We start from the raw sequence: 22,057 nt of genomic DNA on the forward strand, positions 1-22,057 counted from the left end.
TATTTTCACTCTTCCTTGAAATAAAACATTTTTATACATGGATTACATGCATTGTGACTAACGTTTCCAAATGTTTTTATACGGTGAACTGCTAGAAGTGAGATCGCAGGGTGCATTTACAATTTGGATAAATGCGGTGAGATCAACAAAAATTTCAAAATAAATGGAAGCCACCTACGCCTGTCAAATACAGGATTTAATAAAACTGCCGCTTGGGTCCTGGAAGAGCGTGCGGTCGGTCTGCGGTCGCTTTCAAGTGGGTTCCCGCAAGGGGAGCCCTGGGGTCACGTGGGCGGCTCCGCCCGCCCCGCGGAGGCTCGGCGCCGCGGCCGCAGCCCAGGCTCGCTCACGCAGTAGCATCTCGCGGGGCCGGCGGGCCGCTCTCGGTGCGGTGGAGCGATGGACTTGAAGGTGAGTTCTGTTCTTGCCGCGGGGCTGCGGTTGGGCGGCCGGGCGCGGGGCGGGGCTCGCGAGGCCGCTGCTTCCGGCTGGACGGTGCGTCCGGGCTCGGACTTCCGGCGATGGAGTCGGCAACGTTCGTGGCCGCCTAGGCTGGCGAGGGCCTCAGTCTTCTGGCCTCTGCGCCCGGCTTTTCCTGAGCACCGCTGCCCTCCCGGGCTCGGACCCGTGTTGGTTAACCGTTAACCCGCGGGGCGGCTCCCGCCCAGTCACAGCAAGGCCCACCGGCTTCGTTCACCGCGAACCCGCCTGTTGGGGCGGGCGGGCGGGCGTCTTGCACAAGCTTTCCCGAGCGCGTGTGCGCTCAGCAGGAGCACGGCGGCGTCCCGGCGGTCCTAGGCACGGTCTCTTCTGAGCGTGCCGGCGGGCAGCCCCCGTCTGGGCAGCCCCGCCCCGTCCAGCAACTGCAGGCGTCTTCCCTGAAATGTCAGACAGCTCGAAGTCCTGTGCCCGCGCGCTGTCAGAGCCGGGAGGTCCTTAACGGGGGCAGCGAACGGGACGCGCGCTTCCCACGGTCAGGCCCTGCTCAGGACGCCGGGCTGGAGCGAAGCGTCCGTTCTTCCCCGGAGCCGCACGTGGCCGGCCGCGCACTGCAGCGCTGACACAGACACTTGCCAAGAACACACAGAGGCAGGATTCAAACCCAGGTGAGTTCACCTGGTGGACTCCTCTAATATTCCAGAGGACAGTAGCAGATTCCAGGCTACGTGACTGTTAAATTATTGGGGGACATACTACGTTTTAAACTTTTGTTGACACAAATCTATTACACATTAGCGTTCCTAAATTTAAAATAATTCAGGACCGTCATCTTTACTGATACATATGGTGAGATACACACACCATAGAAAGAGAGATCTTAGCTAAAGGTTTAGTTCCTTTAAGATAGTTTGCTTGCAGGCCACGTGTTTTTATAAGCCCATGGATACTACTTAGATGAAATGTTAAGATTTATATTCCAGTGTTCACAAATTTAGACTCATAAGATCTGGACTTGAAGAATCTCGAGTAGTACTTTGAGTCTGGCTAAGCTTTTGATAAAAAGAGCCTTTTACTCTATTTTCCTCATATGGAAAATAGATATAATACTGTTTGGAGGGTTTGTGAGTTTCAATGAGCTCATATATGCAGAGTCCAAACATTGGCACTCACTGAAAGATAGCTAGTTTTATCTCTTGTTCTGCCATCCAAAGAGGTGGTACAAACTACTATCTAATGCATTTTTCTTCTCTGAACCTAAAAGCAAGGGTGACACCCTGGAGCTATGCATTCTGATAATAAGTAGACCAAGTCCCAGACTTAGTAAAAAGCACCTTAGCCAGTGCTCAAAAGGAGTAAAAAAGTAAGTACCTTTAATTTCATGTCTCATGTCTCTAGAGTCTTATAGAAACTTACTTTTTTATTGAATTTATTGGAGTGATGCTCATTAACAAAATTATACAGGTTTTAGGTGCACAGTCTTTTGTACACCGTATTGTGTGTTTGTAATTTTTTTTTAAATTTCATCTGATTGAATTACCTATGTTGAAAAGGTATCTAATAGAGACTGAGGATCCATTGAGCTAATTTTTAATTTTATGTGGTGTTAACACCTTTAGAAACCTAATTTTAGGCACAAGAGAAATATATATAGATCTCTCTCTCTCTCTCTCTCTCTCTCTATATATATATATATATATTGCTTGAAGAGTGAACTGTGGAACTAAATGGCTAAATTTTTCAAAAGGAAGTTTTCTTCATCTAGCCAGCAAACTGGGGAAGCTGTTTAATTTTTCGCTTTCTTTTTATTCAGTTAAGATTCTGCTATCTTAAAGTGGATTTAAAGTAGAGGAAATGTGTGGGAGCATATGAATAGTGCATCAAAGTAACAGTAATTAAGGTGAACACATTGACTCTTACTGTTCTCTGAATGGACCAATCAGGATACTCACAATATTTAATTACAAATAACATGGGTGTTAATTATAGTCACCAGATATCATAAATATACTGCTCACAAAACTTAGGGGATATTTCAAAATGAATGTGAAGCTATAAAATATCCCCTAAGTTTTGTGAGCAGTGTAAATAGGACCATTTATGATGCATAGAGGGAAAAATTATTTGAAGGATGAGATAATACTTTCCAAAGCAAAATGAAAGACTATAATTATAGTTCTCTGAAACCTTTATCAATAGCGCCAGCTTTTTCTGCTCATTTCTTATCAGCCACTGCAAAAGTTCACTACAGTTTTTCTTGGTTGAAGGCAAAAAGCACATGGAGACTAAAACTTGAAGGAGGATTGTATTTGGTTCTTATTTACTTGGGAGTCAGAGAGAACTTATTTAACTTTAGGTGCTACTCCACATCTCATGTATTTTGTTACTTGCTTGATACTAGTATTTCTTTTCTAGTTTTTCCCCAGAGAAAGAAAAGTAGAAGAACTATTTGTTTATTTCTTCACTAATAGCAAATTTTGAAATAAGCTGTATGAAATTCTTAAATAGTCCATTCACGATCTACGCACAGGCACATTCTCTGTTTATCCCCTTTTGGATTTTGAATCATTTGGATCACTATTGTAAGGTAGGATACAACTTAAATATGGGAAAAGAATAATTTTAAATATACTAAATGTAATGCTTTGAGATGTTTAAGAAATTTTGTTTACTATCCTCTTGCTTTTCTTTATAAATTTAATCTATATACATATATATCCACGAATAATATAGTTTGGTTTTGGCTGTTTTTGCACTTGATAAAAATAGAAGCATACTCTGAAGTCTTTAAAAAAATTTTTTCATTTAAAATAACACTTTTGAAATGAACTCAACTTGATATAGCCACACTGCTGCTATATTCCACTAAACGAATATAAAATTTTTCCATTCCATTGTTGATTTTGAATTGTTTCCTGTCTATTTTGCTATTATAACCTTTCTTGTGCATGACTCCTGGTATACCTGTAAATGTTTCTCTAGATTCTAGAGTCTAGAATATACCAAAAGTGGGATTATTGAGTCATGAATATGTTCAACTTTACTAGGTAACGCCAAACTGTGGATAGCACTAATTGATATCATCACTATCAGTTGCTCCATATCCTCACCAATACTTGGTATAATTTTTTGCCAGTCTGTTGTATAGAAAATAGTATCCCATATGTGACTTTGCTTTTCATATTATATTTTCCTACTAATGAGGTGGAACATCTTTACATGTGATTTGTGGCCATTCAGATTTCCTCATCTGTGAAATGTTTATGTCTTTTGCCAGTTTTTCTATGACGATTTGGCATTTTCTTTCTGGTTTATAGCAGTTCCGATATTCTGAATCTTAATCTTTTGTCAGTTAAAGGTGTTTCAATTTCATGTCTTTCTTTTTCTTCACCCTATTTCCCTCTCTTTAGTTCATCTTTCTTATCATTATCGCTCTTCTGTCTGTTCTGTCACAAAATGTGATAAAGGGCTGCATATCCAACACTGGGGAGGTGATTTTTACCACCTGAGAAATTTTTGTACTTTTTGAGTAGTTTTGAAACTGTTTAGAGATGTAGTATACAGCCTTCTGTGGCCGTGGATAATTTGAACAATCAAGGCTTAAAAAAAACCTCATATTTTTGCTTTTATTATTGTGAAATAATTTTTCAAAAATACACGTGTTTTTTATCATCCTTTAAAAAAGTAACTAGGGGCCCTGGCCGGTTGGCTCAGTGGTAGAGCGTCAGCCTGGCATGCAGGAGTCCCGGGTTTGATTCCCGGCCAGGGCACACAGGAGAAGTGCCCATTTGCTTCTCCCCCCTCCCCCTCTCCTTCCTCTCTGTCTCTCTCTTCCCCTCCTGCAGCCAGGGCTTAATTGGAGCAAAGTTGGCCCGGGCACTGGGGATGGCTCTATGGCCTCTGCCTCAGGCGCTAGAATGGCTCTGGTTGCAGCAGAGCAACGCCCCAATGGGCAGAGCATCGCCCCCTGGTGGGCATGCTGGGTAGATCCGGGTTGGGCGCATGTGGGAATCTGTCTCTCTGCCACCCCACTTCTCACTTCAGAAAAATACAAAAAAAAAAAAAAAAGTAACTAGGTTAGAGAAAAGGTTAACAATGTTAACTTCGCATAATCAAATGTCAAATTAACCTAGAGATTTTTTCTCTGAACATATGTACCCTGATTTATCAATGTCACCCCATTAAAATTAATTTAAAAACAAACAAACAAAAAAAGTTAACTTCAGCATACATAGTTGACATTTCTGAAGTTTCCTAAACTTGACTTCTGTAATGCTTTGAATTCAAAGCTCCTACTTCTTCCCATCAAAACACACACATGGCCCTGGCCAGTTGGCTCAGTGGTAGTGTCAGCCCAGCATGTGGAAGTCCCGGATTTGATTCCTGGCCAGAGAACACCCGGCTAGGGCACACAGGAGAAGTGCCCATCTGCTTCTCTACCCGTCACCCTCTCTTTTCTCTCTATTTCTCTCTTCCCCTCCTGCAGCCAAGGCTCCATTGGAGCAAAGTTGACCTGGGCACTGAGGATGGCTCCATGGCCTCCGCCTCAGGTGCTAGAATGGCTCTGGTTGCAAAGGAGCAACTCCCCAGATGGGCAGAGCTTCGCCCCCTGGTGGGCATGCCGGGGTGGATCCTGGTTGGGCGTATGCGGGAATCTGTCTCTCTGCCACCCCACTTCTCACTTCAGAAAAATGCAAAAAACAAACAAAAAACCATACGCACATACACTTCAGTTTTGGAGCTCAGGCTTATGTAATAGCTAATATTCATCTTCCTTATGGATCAGAACAAACTTCAAAATACTGGTTTATAAGTTCATTGTTTCTAAAGCTCATTTCTAACACATTCACATAGAGATTTTACTTCTTAATAATTTGTTTTATGAACTTATTTTTCAAATGAGCATTTGAAAGTTGCTAAAATAGTAAATCTTTTTATTTTATTTTATTTATTTTTTTACAGAGACAGGGAGTCAGAGGGATAGACAGGGACAGACAGACAGGAATGAAGACAGAAGAGAAGTATCAATGATTAGTTTTTCATTGCGCATTGCGACTTCTTAGTTGTTCATTGATTGCTTTCTCATATGTGCCTTGACTGCGGGCCTTCAGCAGACTGAGTAACCCCTTGCTGGAGCCAGCGACCCTGGGTCCAAGCTGGTGAGCTTTTGCTCAAGCCAGATGAGCCCACGTTCAAGCTGGTGACCTCGGGGTCTCGAACTTGGGTCCTTCCACATCCTAGTCCAACGCTCTATCCACTGTGCCACTGCCTGGTCAGGCGAAGATAGTAAATCTTAAAAGATCTCATCATAAGAAAAGATTCTATAACTGTATACTGATGGATGTTAACTAGACATACTGCATGATCATTTCATAATACATACAAATATCAAATTATTATGTTATGTACCTTAAACTAATAAAATGTTATATGTTTATTATACAGGTACCTCAATTTAAAAAAAATAGCTAAATGAGTCAATGCTCTTTTCCTACTAACATTTTAAAATTTACAGGAAGCCATGCAGGGTTAAATAAACACTTAGAGAAACTACCAGAGGGCCTGTAGACTATGTTCTTAAAGTATATAGAAGGTCTCTTTGAAAGGGTTCTTTCAAAGAAGTAGGCTGAATATCTGTGCTGAGAAAAATTATATTTAGAATTCCTGCAAATCTCTACTAAATCTTGGTTTAGAAACATGAGTTTATATACTGCTATAAATTAAGTGGACACATCATCCCTTTGAATGCCCAAATGAGGCAGAAGAAAGTAATGACAATTTCTGATTTAAGAAAGTGAAAGGTGTCCATTCACACCTATCCACTTCTGCTAGAATAGTAGTCTGGTTGATCTGTAAAAGCTGGCTGTCCAAGCCAGGCAGAACCAAGAGAGCGGACCCAGTGATTCCACTTCTGGGGTTCATCTAAAGAAACCCAAAACACTAACTCAAAAGAATATATGCACCCCTATGTCCATTACAGCATTATTTACAATAGCCAAGATATGGAAACAACCCAGGTGCCCATCAGTAGACACGTGTATAAAAGAGCTGTAGTTCACATATAAGATGGAATGTTAGCCATAACAAAGAATGAAATCTTAACCATTTGTGACAGCGTGGATAGACCTAGAGGGTATTAAGCTCAGAGATATGTCAGTCAGAGAACACAGTATCATATGCTTTCACTCACATGTGGAATCTAAAGAAATAAGAAATAAAATTGAAACAAGACTCATCTATGGGAGAGAACCGATGGTTGCCAGGGGGACGAGGGGTGGTTCAGGCATGGGGTAAAGGAAATGAAGAGACAAAGAAGCACACATTGGTAGTTACAAATAGTTGGGAAATAAGTAAAACATGGGGAATATGGTCAGTAATGTGAAAACTATGTATGGTGCCAATAGGGATACTGAAAATATCAGGAGGACACTATGTAAATTATATGATTATCTAACCACTGAGCTATGCATCTGAAACCAATGCATAATAAAAGAAAAAAAAGTAAGCCACTTCAACCTACAGTCCAAGACTGTTCAGAGTGTAAGAGGAACCTACCTTCAGCAGCAGAATAATAATCAAATGTTTAGCAGTGAGTTTGACCAGGAATAAAAGGATAGTGAAACTTCAGTCTCTGTGTCTTAGGAGATAGGAAATATCCACCTTACATACTGAAATGAATCTAATACAAGTCCAGCCTCAAAGTGCAGAGTCCTCCCTAATTTTGCAAGCTTTAACAATCTCTAATTTAAAATTATGACTAACTATAATCTAGTATTTAGAAATGTTTTTATTTTATATAGCTACACAAAAAATGCTTCCGTCAATCTCAGAAAAATCAGACTTCTCTTACAATATACTTATCTTTAAGTTATAGCCACTTGCAAGTTTCTTATTTATTTATTTAGGTTCAACTAGCATGGATCATAATGGCTCTGAAGAAGATCATGAAATGAAGGATTATTCTTCTGTCTATGCTGGCAGAGTAGATGACATTAAAAAATCTGGAAGAATAACAGCTGTTATCGATGATAGAGAAGTGGTCATTTTCTACCACAAAGGAGAGTATCATGCTATGGATATTCGCTGTTACCGTAAGATATTTTTTCATTTGTAAATCTTGTATTTGTCTACTACCCACAAAACTAAAATTTTCAGTTTTAGTGACTAGATGTAATATTCCTTTTCAGACTCAGGAGGCCCTTTACATTTGGGAGAAATAGAGGTATGTGAAATTAAATCTATTCTGAAAAACTCAGATGTTTCCTATTTGTATTGTTATTTCATTCTGTATTCAAAAATAATTTACATTTGGGTTTGGACTGTATTTTGATGCTTCTAGTGTAATTTTTACTATTCTAAGAATTCACAGCCCTACAATGTAAAGCAGTGGTCCTCAACCTTTTTTGGGCCACGGACCAGTTTAATGTTAGAAAATATAGCCCTGGCTGGTTGGCTCAGCGGTAGAGCGTCGGCCTAGCGTGCGGAGGACCCGGGTTCAATTCCCGGCCAGGGCACACAGGAGAAGCGCCCATTTGCTTCTCCACCCCTCCGCCGCGCTTTCCTCTCTGTCTCTCTCTTCCCCTCTGGCAGCCAAGGCTCCATTGGAGCAAAAATGGCCCGGGCGCTGGGGATGGCTCTGTGGCCTCTGCCTCAGGCGCTAGAGTGGCTCTGGTCGCAACATGGCGACGCCCAGGATGGGCAGAGCATCAGAGCATCGCCCCTGGTGGGCGTGCCGGGTGGATCCCGGTCGGGCGCATGCGGGAGTCTGTCAGACTGTCTCTCCCTGTTTCCAGCTTCAAAAAAATGAAAAGAAAAAAAAAAAAAGAAAATATTTTCACGGACCAGCCTTTAGGGTGGGACAGATAAATGCACAAAATAAAATTATGTGACCGGCGTAAAAACTGTGGTATTTTTAAATATTATATAATTGTCAAACTTACAAGACAAGTGTCAAGAGTGAGTCTTAGACGGATATAACACAGGGAATCTGGTCATTTTTAAAAAATAAAACATTGTTCAGACTTAAATATAAATAAAACGGAAATAATGTAAGTTATTTATTCTTTCTTTGCGGTACCAGTCTGTGGCCCGGGGGTTGGGGACCACTGATGTAAAGAAAACCGTTTTACAGATAAATGTGTCTTCTGACCTGGCAGTTATAATCTGAGATATCTACCCTACAGATATATTGCACAAATGTTTAAGTACTTATATAGAAAAGGATCCTTGTAGCCTTCTTTATTGTAATAAAATTTGACGGCAACCTCAATGTTTTACAATAGGAAACAGTAAATAAATTATGAATAGCCATGCTAAGGAATACTGTGCAACCATTAAATTAGTGAGGCAGATCTATATATATGCTGGTATGGGAGGGCATCAACAATTTCTTTAAAAAAAAATTTATTTTTTTTTTGGTGAGAGGAGGGGAAATAGTGAGGCAGACTCCCACATTTACCCCACTGGGATCCACCCAGCAACCCCTTCTGGGGCCGATGCTTGAGTACCGAGCAATTTTTAGCACCTCAGGCTGATGCACTTGAACCAGCCAAGCTGTCCTCAGTGCTTGGAGTCATGCTCGAACCCATCGAACCACTGGTTGTGGGAAGGGAAGAGGAAGAGAAGGGGGGGAAGGGTAGTGGGAAAAGCAGATGTTCGCTTCTCCTGTGTGCCCTGACCTGGAATTGAACCTGGGACATCCATATGCCAAGCTGATGCTTTATCCACTGAGCAACTGGTCAGAGCCTACAAAATATTTTTGAGTGAAAAAAAAAAGTCAAAGAATAATAGCTCTAATGCAATCTCATTTTTTAAATAAAAAATAGTGGTTTCTTACTTTATAAAAATTTTTTTTAAATGTTTTTATTTTATTTACAGAGACAGAGAGAGTCAGAGAGAGGGATAGACAGACAGGAACGGAGAGATGAGAAGCATCAATCATTAGTTTTTCATTGCACATTGCAACACCTTAGTTGTTTATTGATTGCTTTCTCATATGTGCCTTGACCATGGGTCTTCAGCAAACTGAGTAACCCCTTGCTCAAGCCAGCGAGCTTGGGTTGAAGCTGGTGAGCTTTTGCTCAAACCAGATGAGCCCATGCTCAAGCTGGCTACCTTGGGGTCTCGAACCTGGGTCCTTTGCATCCCAGTTGGACGCTCTATCCACTGCGCCCCCGCCTGGTCAGGCGGTTTCTTACTTTATATACGTATGCATAGTTTGAACTTTTTCCACTGAGTATATATTACTTTTATAGTGTAATAAAAATATATTCTTTTGAGAAAGAAAAGACACTTTGAAGGCTTAACTGAGAAAGGAATAGGAAAACTGTCTTACTTCCTTGCATTCCAAACTAGCTTCCTTATTTCTTGCTTTTCTACTTCATTTAACTGATATTCTCTTTCTCTGGCACAAAGTTAAACCTTAAACTTATTGTTCTACTCTCTACTCTTTATATCTACCTAGTTCCCCAACTGCCCTCATGTTAAAGGATGTGGATTTAAATTATGAATATTAATTTATGAATTATGAAAATGTGAATGTTTGCTATAAGTTCTCTGGGGATACAGTGTCAGTATTCTGGCACTTCTGGTGTGTAAAAAAAAATGTAACCACCTGATGATGATAAATATGGAAGAATTTCCTGTAGTTTCATACCATGAGAGCTGTAAGACCTTGCTACTGAGAGTGTGGTCCACAGACCAGAAATACTGGTGTCACCTGGGAGTCTCTTGGAAATGGGGGATCTTGCACCTAACCTAGGCCTACTGAACTTAAATAAGATCTGAATTTAAGCAAGATGTTGGTGATTCCTGTACTCTTTAAAATTTGAGATGCACTGCTTTAATATAGTTTAAAAATTTTGAGAATTGACTACTTTGGATCATAAATCAATCACTTTTTAATTAATATATACACTCATGCCTTTAGTAACCTCTCTTGATTTATATCTGAAGTTTACCAGCAGCTAGTGAAAATTCCGTTAGAAACACCTGAAGCCATTGCCTCATTTCTGTCAAGGAAGTGACACCAACATCTAATAGATAACAGCACAGCTGCAGTAACATGGCATAGGCTTTGCATAAGTACCGTTTATGGCAGCAGCTGCTCACCAGGTATAGGAAATACAGCATCCCTGGGGTGGGCACATCCCAGCCTCTTATATAAGGTGCTAGTCTTCTAATGACCAATCAGGTCTTAACACGTTGCCAGAATTCTAAGCGCATGGAAGAAACCAAAGCACCCCCTGCAGGCAAAGCCCCGGATCTGTTTTACAGGGCCAGCTGCAGACGCCTTTCCCCTCAGGAGCCAGTGCCACCGTGAGCAATATGGACTTGACTTCTGGTTTTAGATGGATTACTCTAAATCTGGAAATAAAAAATATCATGTCCTGTCCTTTATACAGAAATCTTCTCATCAGATTTGTAAATATTCTGTTTTATAAATTTATGACATCTATTTATTGCCAAGCCTTCATACTCTACAGATGAGTTATAAAAGAAGGGATAACAGGCAGACTCAAACTGTGCAGCATATAGGCAGAAAACAAATATCTTTTGAAAAAAATCTCTGAAAATATTTATAGCATTTTGATAGAGAAGGTTTTTCTCCCAGAAAAATAATTAGAAAGATACTCAAAACAAGTCTTTAATAAAAACATAACATAAATGTATTATAAATACAGCTACAGCTATATTATAAATATAGTTCACAGCATAAAGTCTACCCCACCAAAGGGTACATTTTCTTGTTCATTAAAAAATATCAGGTAGTCAGACATATATTCTACATCAAGACTCATTTTCTCTACCATTTAAATACTATACTTGAGTAATATTTTAGTCATTTTTCCTCACCCTTTTTTTTTTTTTAACAAGGCCTCTCAATGGCCTTTCCTTTTTTTTTTTTTTTTTTAATTTTTTTATTCATTTTAGAGAGAGAGAGAGAGAGAGAGAGAGAGGAGAGAGAGACAGGGGGAGGAGCTGGAAGCATCAACTCCCATATGTGCCTTGACCAGGCAAGCCCAGGGTTTCGAACCAGCGACCTCAGCATTTCCAGGTCGATGCTTTATCCACTGCGCCACCACAGGTCAGGCCAACCTCACCCTTTTTTAAAAGCAGAGCTCCAACACACTGGGTTTTTCAGCAGCAGCAAAAGGAATTTGATGACTGCTAAGATTAGATTCTGCCTTATGCTGATTAATTTTTAAACAGGAGGAAAAAAGAAAAGCTAGCTTATTGTTTAACTTGGTTCTTCTGCAACAGATTCAGTTCTGAGCCTGAGGTATATTATGAACATTGGAAATGTCAGACTATTAAACCAATTATTTTCTTCCCCAGGAGTTTGATGGACAGCCGTGTATAGTTTGCCCCTGGCATAAATACAAAATTACTTTGGCAACAGGAGAAGGACTGTATCAGTCTATAAACCCTAAAGATCCATCAGCAAAACCCAAGTGGTGTTCCAAAGGAATAAAGCAAAGGATTCATACAGTGACAGTGGACAACGGGAATATTTATGTGACTCTTTCTAATGAACCTTTTAAGTGTGACTCTGATTTTTATGCCACTGGAGAATTCAAAGTAATTAAGAGTCCTTCCTGATAAAATTATATGGCAATGAAAAATGTGTATGTTTTTAAAATAATCTTGCTTTAATACTAAATGTGATTAATATTTTCAACATAGACACATTCCTTATCTTTAAAAGTAATATAAATCTGAGAGGATCAAAAACACATCCTGAGTATGATGTGAGGATTATCACCAGGATCTACAGACTATATTTCAGCCTCCTTTGGATTGATTGGAACCTATAGGTTATAGGTCTGGTATGTGCATTTTAAGAAGGATGGAAGTAATTTGAAGTAACTAAAATGGAAGAAAAGGTATAAAATAAGATCTATGAAAAACATTAGGGGGGAAATCCCTATTTGATGCAGCAGATTTTATCATGGAAAAGTTTAATATATACAAAGTAAATAGAATAGTATAATAAACTCCCATCAACCAACTTGACCAATTTCAGCATTCTTCCATTCTTGTTTCATTGATACCACCACACATTCCCCACCTTTATTTGATTGTTATTACTACTTTTTTAAGGTAAAACTTATATACATTGTAATGCTTAAATCTTAACTTCAGCCTTTCCAAATATATATATAGCAGACTTTTTACACTTTAAAATTGCCTCCAGAAATGAGGTAAGTTTACATGCAGAAATTAAAAACAAGAAACTTATCAATGTCCTAGACATCAAAACCAAATACGGGCTGTTTCTCTCTGGTCGAGACAGTCTCAAAGTAGGAAGACACACAGAGCTGCTGCCCAGCCATGGGCAATATGAAGTCTCCTATTAGTGAGCCAAAGTACATTGAATGTCTATATGAAATTTTCACATAAAGGGTTTCATTTTCTGTTTAGAGAACTTTGTGCATGTCAGTACAACTAAATGTTTCATGTAAATGTTACAGAGAGAAATACAGGGCGTTGTGTTGTTCCTCAGAGTCCTTTCTGCTGAGTTGATAACAATGCCGTTATTTTTACTAGCGCTGTTCTGGTTGCCCTCTGCCCACACTGTAATGTAATGCTCTCAGTGCTAGTCATCTGAAACTTGGCAGCAATGCAATATAAGAATAAATGAAGCCAGAGAGACCTAGGATGAGCAGAATATGAATTCGGAGTGAGAAAAACTGGTTTTCAAGATCGGAACCTAGTCTCAAAACACAGTAATTTTTTTAGTGGCATAGGATTGAATCAAGGCTCTAAACCTAACATTCTAAGGAACCCACCTGGACTCTTTCCCTTGGTTACTGTAAAAATAATAAGTGAATAAATATCCTAAATCTCTGCTACATATTATTTCATTTCCTATTCTGTTGGAATATGAGTAGCATGAAGTAATACACTACTTGCTACTCATTTCTCAGACTACGACTAAAGAGCCAGACTTGGGCTTTGCATAAGTACCGTTTATGGCAGCAGCTGCTCACCAGGTATAGGAAATACAGCATCCCTGGGGTGGGCACATCCCAGCCTCTTATATAAGGTGCTAGTCTTCTAATGACCAATCAGGTCTTAACACGTTGCCAGAATTCTAAGCGCATGGAAGAAACCAAAGCACCCCCTGCAGGCAAAGCCCCGGATCTGTTTTACAGGGCCAGCTGCAGACGCCTTTCCCCTCAGGAGCCAGTGCCACCGTGAGCAATATGGACTTGACTTCTGGTTTTAGATGGATTACTCTAAATCTGGAAATAAAAAATATCATGTCCTGTCCTTTATACAGAAATCTTCTCATCAGATTTGTAAATATTCTGTTTTATAAATTTATGACATCTATTTATTGCCAAGCCTTCATACTCTACAGATGAGTTATAAAAGAAGGGATAATAGGCAGACTCAAACTGTGCAGCATATAGGCAGAAAACAAATATCATTTGAAAAAAATCTCTGAAAATATTTATAGCATTTTGATAGAGAAGGTTTTTCTCCCAGAAAAATAATTAGAAAGATATTCAAAACAAGTCTTTAATAAAAACATAACATAAATGTATTATAAATACAGCTACAGCTATATTATAAATATAGTTCACAGCATAAAGTCTACCCCACCAAAGGGTACATTTTCTTGTTCATTAAAAAATATCAGGTAGTCAGACATATATTCTACATCAAGACTCATTTTCTCTACCATTTAAATACTATACTTGAGTAATATTTTAGTCATTTTTCCTCACCCTTTTTTAACAGCAGAGCAGTCAATATATGAAAACTAGTTTTCTAGTTTTGTCAGGTGAAATGTTATTAGATAACTCATAAGTTCAGTAATAGTTATGTTCAGATTTGCTTATTCATTTATTTCAGTTGATTGGTCAAACACAGAATGTAAAACCTGGATCTTATTATCCAGCTTATTAGCAGGAACAGCTGAAATACTGTCTGGCTTCTCCGGTAACGACCTGTAAGGTTTTGCTTTGATTTCACCTTCAGGAAACATAAGCTCAGAAAGCACAGGCTCAGAAAAGGCTTTTTTAAGATTCTCGCTCTCCTCTCTGTCTTGCCTTATGGATTCCTCTTCTTGGAAAATTTCCTTTACCTTCTCCAGAACAGCATTAACGCAGACTGTCTAATAATAATAAAAAAGAAAGGTAAAGTTTCTTTTTAAGCTACTAAACTTGTAGATAGAAAGTCCAATCCATTGTTTAATATAAAGTCATCAATCTACGTATTCTAATAAAGAAGCACTTCCTTTCAGGGGCCCCTGGCACATGATAAATATCAAAGATTGATTTTTTAAAATAAATTTTTATTTTCATGGGGTGACATCAATAATTCAGGGTACATATGTTCAAAGAAAACATCTCCAGGTTATCTTGTCATTCAATTATGTTGCATACCCATCACCCAAAGTCAGAATGTCCTCCATCACCTTCTATCTAGTTTTCTTTGTGCCCCTTCCCCTCCCCCTTTCCTCTCCCTCCCTCTCCCCCCCCCCCCCAACCACCACACTCTTGTCCATGTCTCTTAGTCTCACTTTTATGTCCCACCTATGTATGGAATCATGCAGTTCTTAGTTTTTTATGATTTACTTATTTCACTCTGTATAATGTTATCAAGATCCCACCATTTTGTTGTAAATGATCCAATGTCATCATTTCTTATGGCTGAGTAGTATTCCATAGTGTATATGTGCCACATCTTCTTTATCCAGTCATCTATTGAAGGGCTTTTTGGTTGTTTCCATGTCTTGGCCACTGTGAACAATGCTGCAATGAACATGGGGCTGCATGTGTCTTTACGTATCAATGTTTCTGAGTTTTTGGGGTATATACCCAGTAGAGGGATTGCTGGGTCATAAGGTAGTTCTATTTTCAGTTTTTTTGAGGAACCACCATACTTTCTTCCATAATGGTTGTACTACTTTACATTCCCACCAACAGTGAATGAGGGTTCCTTTTTCTCCACAGCCTCTCCGACATTTGCTATTACCTGTCTTGTTGATAATAGCTAATCTAACAAGTGTGAAGTGGTATCTCATTGTACTTTCGATTTGCATTTCTCTAATAACTAATGAAGATGAGCATCTTTTCATATATCTGTTGGCCATTTGTATTTCTTCCTGGGAGAAGTGTCTGTTCATGTCCTCTTCCCATTTTTTTATTGGATTGTTTGTTTGTTGTTGAGTTTTATGAATTCTTTGTATATTCTGGATATTAGGCCCTTATCTGAGCTGTTGTTTGAAAATATCATTTCCCATTTAGTTGGCTGTCTGTTTATTTTGTTGTCAGTTTCTCTTGCTGAGCAAAAACTTTTTAGTCTGATGTAGTCCATTCATTTATTTTTGCCTTAACTTCTCTTGCCTTTGGAGTCAAATTCATAAAATGCTCTTTAAAACCAAGGTCGATGAGTTTAGTACCTATGTCTTCTTCTATGTACTTTATTGTTTCAGGTCTTATATTTAGGTCTTTGATCCCTTTTGAATTAATTTTAGTACAAGGGGACAAACTGTAGTCAAGTTTCATTCTTTTGCATGTGGCTTTCCAGTTTTCCCAGCACCATTTATTGAAGAGGCTTTCTTTTCTCCATTGTGTGTTGTTGGCTCCTTTATCGAAAATTACTTGACCATATATATGTGGTTTTATTTCTGGGCTTTCTATTCTGTTCCATTTGTCTGAGTGTCTATTTTTTCTGCCAATACCATGCTGTTTTGATTGTCGTAGCTCTATAATATAGTTTGAAGTCAGGTATTGTAATGCCCCAAGCTTCATTCTTTTTCCATAGGATTGCTTTGACTATTCGGGTTTTTTTATAGTTCCATATAAACCTGATGATTTTTTGTTCCATTTCTTTAAAAAATGTCATTGGAATTTTGATGGGAATTGCATTAAATTTGTATATTGCTTTGGGTAATATGGCCATTTTGTTTATATTTATTCTTTCTATCCAAGAACAAGGAATGTTTTTCCATTTCATTTTATCTTTTCGATTTCCCTTAACAATGCTTTGTAGTTTTTGTTATATACGTCCTTTACATTCTTTGTTATGTTTATTCCTAGGTATTTTATTTTATTTTATTTTGTATTTTTCTGGAGCTAGAAACCGGGAGAGACAGTCAGACAGACTCCCGCATGCGCCCGACCAGGCTCCACCCGGCACACCCACCAGGGGGCGACGCTCTGCCCACCAGGGGGCAATGCTCTGCCCCTCCGGGGCGTCGCTCTGTTGCAACCAGAGCCACTCGAGCGCCTGGGGCAGAGGCCAAGGAGCCATCCCCAGTGCCCGGGACATCCTCGCTCCAATGGAGCCTTGGCTGCGGGAGGGGAAGAGAGAGACAGAGAGGAAGGAGGGGGGAAAGGGTGGAGAAGCAGATGGGCGCTTCTCCTGTGTGCCCTGGCCGGGAATCGAACCCGGGACTTCTGCACGCCAGGCCGACGCTCTACCACTGAGCCAACCAGCCAGGGCCTATTTTATTTTTTTTGTTGCAATCGTGAAGGGGATTAGTTTTTTGAGTTCATTTTCTAATGTTTCATTGTTGGCATATAGAAAGGCTATGGACTTTTGTATATTAATTTTGTATCCTGCAACTTTACTGTATTGGTTTATTGTTTCTAGTAATCTTTTTGTGGAGTCTGGGGTTTTTGATGTATAGGATCATATCATTGGCAAAAAGTGATACCTTTACTTCTTTTCCGATATGGATGCCTTTTATTTCTTTCTCTTGACTTATTGCTCTGGCCAGAACTTCTGGCACCACATTAAATAAGAGTGGAGAGAGTGGACAACCCTGTCTTGTTCCTGATTTAAAGGGGAAAGTCCTCAGTTTTCTGCCATTTAATATGTTAGCTGATGTTTTATCATATATGGCCTTTATCATGTTGAGATATTTTCCTTCTATACCCATTTTGTTGACTGGCTCAAACATAAAACTGTGTTGTATTTTATTGAATGCCTTTTCTGCATCTATTCATAAGATCATGTGGTTTTTGTTCTTTGTTTTGTTGATATGGTGTATTACGTTAACCATTTTACATATGTTGAACCATCCTTGAGATTCTTGGGATTAATCCCACTTGATCATGATGTATTATTTTTGTAATATGTTGTTGTATTCGATTTTTCAGTATTTTGTTTAGTATTTTAGCATCTGTATTCATTAAAGATATTGGTCTGTAGTTTTCTTTTTTTCTGCCATCCTTGCCAGGTTTTGGTATGAGGGTTATGTTGGCCTCAAAAAATGTATTTGGAAGTATTGCTTCTTCTTCAATTTTTTGGAAGACTGAGTAGAATAGGAACCAAGTCTTCTTTGAATGTTTGATAGAATTCACTCGTATAGCCGTCTGGGCTGGACTTTTATTTGGGGAGAGGTTTTTAATGGTTTTTTCTATTTCTTCTCTACTAATAGGCCTGTTTAGGCTTTCTGCTTCTTCATGACTCAGTCTAGGAAGGTTGTATTGTTCTAGGAATTTATCCATTTCTTCTAGATTGTTGAATTTGGTGCCATATAGTTTTTTGTAGTATTCTACAATAATTCTTTGTATATCTATGATGTCTGTGGTGATTTCTCTTTCATTTTGGATTTTGTTTATATGGGTCCTTTCTTGTTTTTCTTTGGTGAGTCTTGCCAAGGGTTTGTCAATTTTGTTGATCTTTTCAAAGAACCAGCTCCTTGTTCTATTAATTTTTTCTATAGTTTTTCTGTTCTCTGTTTCATTTATTTCTGCTCTGATTTTTATTATTGTCTTTCTTTGGCTGGTTTTGGGTTGTCTTTGTTCTTCTTTTTCTAGTTCTTTAAAGATTGAAAATTGAAACCTAATGTGACTCAATGAAAACATGCTTTACATCTTTTTTCTCAATTCATTAGATGTTTTATATTTTTTCTGATTTAATTAAATAAAATATTTCTTTTATTTTGATTTAATTAAATGAAAATTTCTGAGAGATGAAATGTGTCCCCAATGTGTTAATACCTCACAGTAGGTTTTATTTTTGCTTTTTTACCCTGTGGGCTTTGCTTATACCTGTGTGTACAACTGGAAGAGCATAAACATTTTGGTAAGAATTTAGTAAGCTAGTAGATCAATGATTTCTAAACAAACATGTGATCCACTTTCCCTAAAAAAAAAAACCAAAAAGCCATTTAATACTTTTAAGAAAATGTTAAAACAGAAAAAAAATATTCAAAAACTGAGACTCACTGAGAACTGTATCCATTAAACTTATTCTGTAAGTTTACTAATGATGAAGATGATGCCAAGTATTTAAGGTGAGCAACAATAATAAAATCCATGAAATATGAGAAGACCTAGACTAGTTTATTTTACCAGTGATGCCTACAAGTGATATACAGTGGTACCTTGAGACACGAGTTTAATTCGTTTCATGGCTGAGCTTGTGACTCAATTTGCTTGTGTGTCAAATCAAATTTCCCCATTTAAACTAGTGGGAATGCAGTTAATCCATTCTGGCCCCCAAAAAACCACACGAATATTTTGTTTTATATACTTTTAAATAAAATGTACTTTACAAATAAATATATATATATATGTATATACATACAATTAATAAGAGAATGAAAGAAATAAACTGGTTTATGAAGTGTATTTACCTTCAAGGTCAGGTGAAGATGCAAGCGGAGGGGGAGGAGACTGGCGGAGGAGGTCTTCATTTTGTGTGCTATCACTTAACATAACTTACTCCCTATGCACTTAACACTACATCTGATTGCAAAATTTAACTTACATACTATGTATGATATGTAAATATATTGCTAAACTTATTGCTGTTTTTTTTACTTTGCTTAATCATCATTTTTTTCACTGACTTTTGGCTTTTTCACCACACTTTCCTTGCTTTCATTTAGAAGCCATTTCCACAAAACCTTTTCATGAAGTTTGTTTCTGCCTCCCTTTCAGAACATTCAGCAGGCCATCTAGTGGAGGGTGCCGGAAGCTCGTGATTCATGTATCTGTTTGTGACTTAAAGCAAAAAACTCTGTGAGTGACTACTCTCAAATTGCTCATGATTTAAAGTGCTCGTGTGTCAAGGTACCACTATAATTGGTTATAAACACTTGGAAGATTTTCAGAGAGTAACAAAGGACTTAGGGCCTCAGTTTGAAAAGCCTTGATTTCCTCTTGACCTGCTGCCTCCTTTCTTGCCTGCCTCCCACTATAGAATGGGTAAACATTAGATGCTTTCCTTAACCTCCCTGAGGTCAGTGTGTGGCCATGTGACCCTGTTCTGGCCAAAGAAACAAAATATGTGTGCTGGCATGAGGTCAGGAAGGATATTTGGAAGTTTTTCCTCCTATATAAAAAGGATTAGCCTTACCAGGAGGTGGCGCAGTGCATAGAGTGTTAGACTGGAACGTGGAGGACCCAGGATTGAAACCCCGAGGTTGCTGGCTTGAGGGCAGGCTCACCAGTTTGAGTGTTAGGTCGCTGGCTTGGGCGTGGGATCATAGACAAGACCCTATGGTCGCTGGCTTCAGCCCAAAGGTTGCTGGCTTGAAGCCCAAGGTCAATGGCTTGAGCAAGGGGTCACTCACTCTGCTATAGGCCCCCCTTTTGTCAAGGCACATATGAGAAAGCAATCAATGAACAACTAAGGTGCCGCAACAAAGAATTGATGCTTCTCATCTCTCTCCCTTTCTGTCTGTCCCTATCTGTCTCTCTCTCTCTTTGTCACAAATAAAATAAAAAGGATTTTCTTGTCTTCGCTTATACCTATCTGCTCCTTCCTCCTTTGGACCCTAATATGGATGGAATACCTGAACAAATTTAAGTACTAAAAAGAACAAACAGGAGAACAGAAGAGAGAGATAGAAAAGGTTCATAATAACATTGTAGATCTACTTGTACAAACCTAAGAACTGCAGCCTAACTCCAGACATCTGATTAAGAGGGATATTTAGGTGTCTGTATTGATAAAGGCACTGTTGGGTATTTTTTGTTCCTTGCACCTCAGTATACCCAAATCTAGAACTATAAAACCTGAGATGTAGCACTTCCAGCTGCACACAGCTTCATGCATTTATCCCAAATCAGATCATTTTCTATGAATGCCATGCTGTGAAAAATGGATGGGAAACTCTCCTATTTGATACATTTCTTCTTCCCTCACCTACAAAATTTTATCAGTGCCCATTCTAACCACTTCTGTCCCAGTTTTAGAAAATGAAAGGTCTTGGTCAAGGTCACTATCTGTCTGTCTGTGCTTTCCACCGATACTCCGTCATCTTCCCTATCAGTTATTGCCTGCCTCTTCAGCCACTCATTCTTGACTTGCTCTTCCCCTACTGCCTATGACAAGTGCAAGTATCTTCCATCCAACAATTTAGAAATTAAAAATCCCTGGGATCCTGTTTCCCTCTTGACTGCTACACACTGTTTTATGATCAACCAAGAATCTACATTCATGTTTTCTATTTATCACCTTGTGACTCCAAAGCCTGCTTATTTCTGTCATATCCCATCACACCACTGAAGTAGTTCTCAAGATCATTAACTCCAACATCATTACTACTAGGTCTAATAGAAACTTAAAGTTTTCACTTTACTTGACTTTTTATGCTTATTTTTACACCACCTTCAACTTCCTGAGTATCTATATCCTTGACACCATTTCTTCCTGATTCTCTTCCTAATTTGCTGATTACTGCTTCTTTATCTTCATGAATTTCTTCTTAGCTCGTCTTAAATGTTGCTGTTCTTCACAATTCTGTCAACTTTCCACTCTTTCCACCTGGCATGGTTCCACTCAAGTATTAACTTCCACTTACATGCTATTTGCTTTCAGAATCATAATTCCAGACCTGACACTCCTAGACCTGGCTTGGATGCATATATGGCCAATTATCAGATAGCCAAAAATTGCTTCTATTAACTACTTAAAAAGTTGATAGCATGATAAATCATGTGAGATGATTTCAAAAGCCTTTGAGAAATTAGAGTTTAATTTTGGTTTTAGGCTAGGGTTTTTTATTTTGTTTTGTTTGTTTAAACATAGCCATTTCACCCTGCTTATTTTTTGCAGTATATTTGCATTCTAGCTCAGTTGAATGTCAGTTTTGTATAAAGTTCACATTTAAGATATTTAGCACATCTCAAAAATTTAAAACACTTTCAAAATATCTATATGATAAACTCAGTTTTTTTAAAAAAAATTGTATATGTGTTTAAAAGTAAGGTCTTTTACTGTTTTCAGGATGTCTTGGATATTCTTGACCCCTTGCATTTCCCTATGAATTTTAGAATAAACTAGTCAATTTACACCGCTCAGATTTGAATTGAGACTGCATTTAATCTATAGATTATAGGAAAATTTAGTCTTTATTATTGTATGTTTCGATATGATCAAAAAATACAAAATATGTGCAAGACATCTAAGAAAAAAACAGATAAAAATGAAGAGATATTAAAGAAGACCTAAATAAATAGAAGAATATACTATGGTCACAGATTAGGAGGACTTATTCTACCACTTATCGAGACTTACTAAGTTTCTCTAAATAACAGTGTTGAATTGGTATAAGAATAGACAAATAGATCAACTGTAGAGAAGACAGAGTCTATGGACAGACCTACATATATAAGGACACTTGATTTATGACAAAAGAAGT

At 38.5% G+C, this 22,057-nt stretch overlaps 2 protein-coding genes across 6 annotated transcripts in view; one reads left to right on the forward strand and one right to left on the reverse strand.

The window, feature by feature from the left end:
* Window positions 1-297: 297 nt before the first annotated feature.
* Window positions 298-13,292, forward strand: RFESD (Rieske Fe-S domain containing). Of its 5 annotated transcripts, XM_066273858.1 has the most exons (6): window positions 430-1,106; window positions 1,703-1,801; window positions 2,854-3,025; window positions 7,344-7,529; window positions 7,626-7,660; window positions 11,776-13,292. In XM_066273858.1, the coding sequence occupies exons 4-6, from the start codon at window positions 7,355-7,357 to the stop codon at window positions 12,037-12,039; spliced, it is 474 nt and encodes a 157-aa protein (XP_066129955.1). In that variant the 5' UTR covers window positions 430-1,106; window positions 1,703-1,801; window positions 2,854-3,025; window positions 7,344-7,354; the 3' UTR covers window positions 12,040-13,292. The 5 variants fall into 5 exon arrangements, with proteins under 5 accessions (XP_066129956.1, XP_066129957.1, XP_066129955.1 ...); XM_066273860.1 differs by lacking the exons at window positions 430-1,106; window positions 1,703-1,801 and adding an exon at window positions 340-411; XM_066273857.1 differs by lacking the exon at window positions 1,703-1,801.
* A 668-nt stretch (window positions 13,293-13,960) lies between these two features.
* SPATA9 (spermatogenesis associated 9) overlaps window positions 13,961-22,057 on the reverse strand; it is a 31,679-nt gene continuing 23,582 nt past the window's right edge. Inside the window, exon 5 of the mRNA XM_066273855.1 lies at window positions 13,961-14,563. Coding sequence (XP_066129952.1) covers window positions 14,285-14,563 — 279 coding nt within the window. The 3' untranslated portion in view covers window positions 13,961-14,284. The remainder of the gene's footprint in view (window positions 14,564-22,057) is intronic.

This window comes from Saccopteryx bilineata, chromosome 4 (genome assembly GCF_036850765.1).
Source record: "Saccopteryx bilineata isolate mSacBil1 chromosome 4, mSacBil1_pri_phased_curated, whole genome shotgun sequence".
NCBI classification, from domain to species: Eukaryota; Metazoa; Chordata; class Mammalia; order Chiroptera; family Emballonuridae; genus Saccopteryx; species Saccopteryx bilineata.

Coding starts and splice junctions, on each gene's coding strand:
- RFESD (XM_066273859.1), top strand. CDS start 7,355: ATGGATCATAATGGCTCTGAAGAAGATCATGAAATGAAGGATTATTCT. Junction 7,530..7,625: donor TATGGATATTCGCTGTTACC/GTAAGATATTTT, acceptor ATTCCTTTTCAG/ACTCAGGAGGCCCTTTACAT. Junction 7,661..11,775: donor TACATTTGGGAGAAATAGAG/GTATGTGAAATT, acceptor TTTCTTCCCCAG/GAGTTTGATGGACAGCCGTG.